Source organism: Engraulis encrasicolus, chromosome 18 (genome assembly GCF_034702125.1).
Source record: "Engraulis encrasicolus isolate BLACKSEA-1 chromosome 18, IST_EnEncr_1.0, whole genome shotgun sequence".
In the NCBI taxonomy this organism is placed as follows: domain Eukaryota; kingdom Metazoa; phylum Chordata; class Actinopteri; order Clupeiformes; family Engraulidae; genus Engraulis; species Engraulis encrasicolus.
Window position 1 is genome coordinate 49,035,327 of NC_085874.1, and position 7,500 is coordinate 49,042,826.

The 7,500-nt window shown below is 42.7% G+C and overlaps 1 protein-coding gene across 1 annotated transcript in view; it reads left to right on the forward strand.

Moving 5' to 3' along the window:
- Positions 1–7,500, forward strand: part of lama2 (laminin, alpha 2) — a 441,866-nt gene that overhangs the window by 292,836 nt on the left and 141,530 nt on the right. Inside the window, exon 25 of the mRNA XM_063223771.1 lies at positions 6,774–6,917. Within this exon, the coding sequence (XP_063079841.1) occupies positions 6,774–6,917 (144 nt within the window). The remainder of the gene's footprint in view (positions 1–6,773; positions 6,918–7,500) is intronic.

Consider the following 7,500-nt stretch of genomic DNA (forward strand, 5'->3'; position numbering starts at 1 on the left):
AATCGACTGTGTACGTGTTGAATTAACACTGCGTTATTTTGCTCTGTAGAAAGCAGGAAGTGTTGTGCTGGAGTATCCACACTAGCACCCGGCAACAGGCTCAGCTGTCAGCTGGCTGATGCTGTCTAATATCGCCATGACAACAACAGCAGGGTGAGGACCCTCATGTCACCATGACGATGGAAGCTGAGCGACACATCAGATTTGGCCTCCAGTCTCCAGTGTTACGTTACAGCTAGTTGTAGCAGCAGTGATTGGAGTAGAGTAAAGGAGAGTGGAGGGAAGTAGAGTAGAGTTGAAAATGGAGATTAGTATTTGTAGAGTACGTAGTGTACACTCGCCTCCAAAAGAGTTGTCGCCTACCCATCTGTTTGGAATAACAGCTAATAACCTGACTTTCAATTAATCACTTGGCTTCAGAAGTCTCTCATATGAAAGCTACAACCCTCTCGAATGAAAATGTATGTACAAAAATAAATTTCATGCACCAAAGAAAGATTGACCCTTTAATAAACACAGACAGGGCAGATTTTGACAAGACAAAAGTTTTGTCGCCTATCGAACATAATGTGAAAATGAGCAGATAAGTCACTTCAAAACACTTCAAATACGCAGATTGGGTGTCATACTTAATCACTGAATCACTCTCATCTCTCCAGAAAATCGACTTTGGCCTTAGGTGTATGTTTAGGGTCATTGTAATCATGGAAAGCAACACAATGAAAATCAATGGAGTTCAATGAGAGATGGTGACATATTTGCTATTCGTAGAGCAATACATTTTTAACTTCATGATGTAATCAATGATAAAAGCCCTCACACACCAGCAGCATGCATGCAGCTCCACATAACAGGCGACAACTCTTTTGGAGGCGAGTGTACAGTTAAATACAGTAGAGTAAAGTGCAGTGGAGCCGTGGCCTAATGGTTAAGGATCGAATCCCATCCTTCCACTCCCTATCTCACTCCATGGCTCAGGCAGAGAGAGTAGAGAGAGAGAGGTTCCATTGGCCCATTGTTTCCGGGTTCTATTAGGCAGACCTAGGCAGACCTAAGGACTGTCCTATTCAATGCTAGGAGCATTATGACACCCCCTTTAGGCAGACCGGAACCTGGTCATGTTAGGTGCCCATAGAAACCTATTACAATGGCATATCTCTATACTTAAAGAATCTCTGGCTCAGGTGCCCTTGAGCAACCCAGTTACCACACACTTCTCCTGAGATGGTAACCAATACCCTGCATGAAAAATAAATGTAAGTCGCTTTCGAAAAGTGTCAGCTAAGTGTAATTTAATGTAATGTAGCTTGGAACAGAGTTGAGAATAGAAGAGTACAGTAAAGGGGAGTAGAGTAGCTTAGAGTAGAGTAGAGTAGAGTAGAGTAGAGTAGAGTAGCTTAGAGGAGAGTGTGGAGAGTAGAGTTAAGTACAGTAGAGTGGAATAGAGTTGCGTAAGTACGGTAGCGTTGAGAAGTTTAGAGTAGGGTTGAGAATTGAAGAGCATAGCAGTAGAGTAGAGTAGAGTAGTGTAGTGTAGAGTAGAAGAGAGCAGAGTAGAGTATGGTAGAGTAGAGTAGAGTATGATATAGTTATACGTCAGTAGAGTAGAGTAGAGTAGAGTTGATTAAAGATACTCTATTGATCCTTAAGGAAAATACAGGAAATTCAAAAATAATTAAATATGCTGGGTGTGATCATGTAAGAAATAAAACTGTAGGACCACAGTATATACAGTATCTACATACTGTACATATAGATATAAAAAATCCATATTGTGCATGCATCCAGGGATTATTGCTGATTTTCAATGTGAATCCCTACCGTACATCCTCCAAAAGACCTCCATATCAGCAGAAATCTGAAAAAAAAAACAAAAAAAAACAGACAAATATAAATAAATGCAGACTGACAGGCATGTAAAGAAAAATAAACAAAGAGACAGACAGGATGTGAGGTGGCATCAGAAGGACTTTACTGTGACACTGTGGCAATTAATGTGTCACGTGTTTGTCTTTGTAAGGTAAGGTAAACTGGAGGTCTGTGTGTGTGAGCGTGTGTGTGTGTGCGTGCGAGCGTGCATGTGTGTGTGCGTACATGTACACTTGTGTGTGTGTGTGCGCGCGCGCGTATGTGTGTGTGTGTGTGTGTGCGTGCGTGCGTGCGTGCGTGCGCGTGTGTGTGCATCCCTGTGCTCCGTTTGTATAGATTGTGCCAGAAGGCAAGACTGTCTCTTTTTTTTACCTCTGGTGTCAACAGAGATATGTGTCATTCTGCTCTCGTAATCTGTCACAGCTATTACCCAAGCAGCACACTTTCACTCAAAACGCTGACCATACTATCCCCATGTTTCATAATCATACTGTACAACGGGCGTCACTAAAGCCAGAATTCATGCTGCCCATTCACTAATGTTACCTTTTTCATGAATACTTACCACCACCATCAAATTCTAAGTATTCATTATGACTGGAAAAATTGCACTTTTCATACATGAGAAGGGGGATCTTCTCCATGGTCCGCCATTTTGAATTTCCAAAAATTGCCATTTTTAGCTGCAAAAAAGACTGTACTTGGAACATACTAGAATATATGTGTTTATTACTTAGTACACTTTCATGTAAAGATCAAATTTGGCAATAGGCATAGTTGCAGTACCTTTTTTGACCATTTCCTGCACAGTGTCCATTTAAGGCAGGGTTGGGCAACTTCCGTGATAAGGACAGCCACATCAGAGAATCGTATATGAGAGGGAGATAAAGCAGGCGGGTTCTTTTCCGGTATCCACTTTACGTCGGGTGAACGCCCCTTTAGGAGACCTTCGATTAGGAGACCTTCGGAGTCTTGAGGTAGAGAATAAATGGAGTCCCCTTAGCACTGTAGATGGCGGTAGCGCACGTCTTGTGCAAACACCACGAAAAGAGAAGAAGAAGGAGGGACAACGCCCCCTTAGGAGACCAAATTTTGAGCACACGCTTTTGCATTGAGTGGGCGTGTTTCGATTCCTCTTATTATATATCCATCCTCTTTGGCCACTTGTTTTCATTTTTTCATAACCGCCATTTGGACGACCTCATGACCATGGCTCTCACTGCAGTTCGGAGAGTTTGAGGGACAGTTGGTGGCCTGATTATCATCGACTTCCAAATCTCTTCGAGACTTGGTCTGACCAAGAGCACAACAATTATCATTTCCCAAACAACATTTCCCAAATGGCCTCCCTTGGTTTGGTAATGATTGTTTGCTTCCCAACAAAGTGCGAGGAGTTTCCGTTTTTTGCTGTTTTTAGCTGTTGCGTCACTAGGAGGGCACGGCCTGGCTAGGTTGCTTGAGGGCTGTCAATATTGCTTGGTAGGAATAGTGTTCTCTATCGACCAAGGGTATAATTACAACGGATTGGTTCAGTAGTGGTGAGAAAAAAAACTGGTCTTTTTTTTAAATAGATGTTTTATCCACGGGCCACTCTGAGAGAGGAGGTGGGTCACATGTGGCCCCACCGGCCTCCATTTGTCCTGCCCAGATCTAAGGTTTTACCCCTTTGCTCAGAAATGCTTTAGTACCATTAAAGGGACACTGTGTGAGATTTTTAGTTGTTTATTTCCAGAATTCATGCTACCCATTCACTAATGTTACCTTTTTCATGAATACTTACCACCACCATCAAATTCTAAGCATTCGTTAAGACTTTTCATACATGAAAAGGGGGATCTTCTCCATGGTCCGCCATGTTGAATTTACAGAAATAGCCATTTTTAGCTGTAAAAATGACTGTACCTTGGCCATACGGAAATATTAGTTTATTACTTAGGAAACTTTCATGAAAATATCAAATTTGGCAATAGGCAACCCTGTTTCAATGATCAGCATAGTTGCAGTACCTTTTTTGACCATTTTCTGCACAGTGTACCTTTAAGTGCTGACCATAATACATCTAATGATGAAACACCGCCTAGCCGATTTGTTTAGAATTGTGTAAGCAGAGACAAAAAACTTGAACTACACAGGAAATTTTGCTTGGGCAAATGTTCAGTTGTAATTTTAAAGGTGCATTGATTTCAGTTGAGGGGAGTAAGGCCGGATTTTTAGATAATTAAAGGCACAGTAGATTGGCTGGTTGTGCAGACTGTGTAAAATCGATTAGCGCGTTTTGTCTTCCAGGGCCCTGCATAGTGTAATACGGCAGTCGATGTAATTGCTTACTGAGAGAGAGAGGGACACAGAGAGAGAGAGAGGGACAGAGGGAGGGGGAGAGAGGGGGGGGGGGGGGGGGGGGGGGGGGGTGGGGAGGGGGGGGGGGGGGGGGGGGGGGGGGGGGGGGGGGGGGGGCAGAGAGAGAGAGAGAGGGAGAGGCAGAGAGACAGAGACAGAGAGGGGGGCAGAGAGAGAGAGAGGGAGAGACAGAGACAGAGACAGAGGGAGAGGGAGAGAGGGGGGGGGGTTAGAGAGAGAGAGAGAGAGCGTGGGCTCTGTGGATGAGGAAGACACAGGAGAAGTGCATTGTGGGATGTTCATCAAGGGGTCAAGGATCAGGTTCTTTAAAAAGTTACCGGTTTCCTACGCCAAGTCCGATTGTAAACTCAAGGACTTTTCCATAACTTTCCCTGATCAGAAAATAGAATTTCCATGACCTTGTGTGAAGCAGATATAGCCAACATATTGATCAGATTTTCAACAAAAATGAGTCAATTTGTGATACCCAGTCTTGGAAATGGCCATTTTCAGCCAACTACCTCCTTTGAAGAATTCGTTGAATAGAGGTGTAACGTTAATCCATCTCTCTTTCTCTCTCTTTCTCCCTCTCTCTCTGCATCTCTCTCTCTATATATATATCCCTCATGTCCTCATCTCTCTGTTCTCCCCCCTGTCTCTCTCTCTCTCTCTCTCTCTCTCTCTCTCTCTCTCTCTCTCTCTCTCTCTCTCTCTCTCTATATGTATATATCCTCCATATTCTTCTCTCCCCTCTCCAGGCGAATGTGCAGGGTCTGAGCTCTCTCTCTCTCTCTCTCTCTCTCTATATATATATATATATATATATATATATATATATATATATATATATATAATATATGGCTATATATATACAGTGAGTCCAATAAGTATTTGATCCCTTGCTGATTTTGTTGGTTTACCTACTTACAAAGACATGATCAGTCAATAAATGTTATGATAATATGTATTCTAATATGGAGAGACAGAATATCAAAAAGAAAATCCAGAAAATAACTTAAGAGAATATATATTAATTTATTTCCATTTCATTGAGCAAAATAAGTATTTGATCCCCTGCCAACTAATTACAGTTCCGGGCCCACAGACCAGATGGACACTTTCGATCAACTTGTCATCTGAATGAAAGACACCTGTACATACTAACATGCTTAAAAGACACATTGAATCAGCAGAATCAGTCCGTAGTATGAGTGAATCAGTCACACTCCAACCTCACCAACATGGGAAAGACCAAAGAGCGGTAAAATGATATCAGGGACAAGATTTTAGACCTGAGCAAAGATTAAATGGGCTGCAAAGCCACAAGAAAGAGACTGGATATTAATGACCCAGCTGTTGATACATTTCTTCCAAAATGTGAGGAATATAAAATGACTATCCACCAGCCTGTCTGGGGTTCTATACAAGATTTGACCTTTTGAAGGGATTTTATAATCATGAGACCAGAAAGAAAGCACCCTAGACCTGTACGGGATGAACTAGGCAATGATATCAAAGCTACTGGTACCAAAATCACTGAGAAAACGACTGGTAGAACTTAATGCCACAGAGGTTTAAAATCCTGTAGTGCACACATGGTACCTCTACTTCAGAAGGATCCTGTGCAGTCCCACCTGAGGTTTGCCAACGGACATCAGACTGGTTTAGGATATGATAAGGAGGTGCTGTAGTCAGATGAAACCAAAATCAAGCTGTTTGGCATTAACACAATTCAATGTGTTTTGAGAAAGAGTACTGCTGACTATGATCTCAAGAACACCCTCCTCACCATCATGCATGAAAGTGGTATCATTATGGTTTGAGGGTGTTTGTCTAGCCAAGGCACAGGACAACTTCACATCGTCAACGAATGGATGGAGGGAGACATGTAATGTGCAATCCTGAGTGCAAACGTCCTTCCCTCCACCACTACACTGAAGGGTGGACCATTTGTGGATCTCCCAAGATGACAATAATACACAACATACAGTCAAAGCAACGAAGGAGTGGCTCAATAAGAAGCATATTAAAGTCGTGAAGTGGCCTAGACAGTCTCCAAATATTAACCCTATAGTAATTCTATGGAAAGAAGTGAACCTCCCATTTGCCAAGCTACAACCACAAACTATTAATGTTTTAGAGATAATCTGCAAAGAAAAATGGGCAAAAATATTTTCTACTATATGCACAAACATTGTCATCAACTAAAAGAAACATCTGACCTCAGTGCTAGACAGCTAGGGCTTTGCCACAAAGCACTTTATCTTCTTTAGCTAGAGGGGTCAAATACTTATTTGCCTAAATTAAATACAAATATATTAAAATATATTATTTTAAGTTATTTTCTGGAATTTCTTTTTGATATCCTGTCTCTCCATGTTTGAATACATATTATCATAAATTTATAGACTGACCATGTCTTTATTAGTGGGCAAACCGGCAAAATCAGCAAGGGATCAAATACATATTGGACTCACTGTATATATATATATATATATATATATATATACTATATATATATCCTCCATGTCCTCATCTCTCTTTTCTCCTTCCCCTGTTCTCTCCAGGCGAATGTGCAGGGTCTGAGTTGTGACGCGTGTCGTGCGGGCACCTTCGGCCTGACGGTCTCCAACCCGCTGGGCTGCAGCAAGTGCTACTGCTACGGCCTGACTGGGAAGTGTACAGAGGCCCTCGGACTCATCAGGATGTGGGTAAGTTATTCACACACACACACACACACACACACACACACACACACACACACACACACACACACACACACACACACACACACACACACACACACACACACACGCAAGCCTGCAGGCAACGCACACACACACACACACACGCCATATGCACACACACGCAAGCATGCACACGCATGTTCGCAAGTGCACACACACACACACACACACACACACAAGCATGCGGACACACACACACACACACACACACACAAGCATGCGCGCGCATGTTCGCAAGCACACACACACACACACACAAGCATGCGGACACACACACACACACAAGCATGTGGACACACACACACAAACACACACACACACACACACACACACATACACACACACACACTTTTTGCACAAGAACAGGTGCGCTATGAATTAAATCCACGTTTGCATCTACTACTCCCAATATGGCCCTCCCACACAGAATCACTGGTTATTCATCACACACACACACACACACACACACACACACACACACACACACACACCACACACACACACACACACACACACACACACACACACACACACACACACACCACAC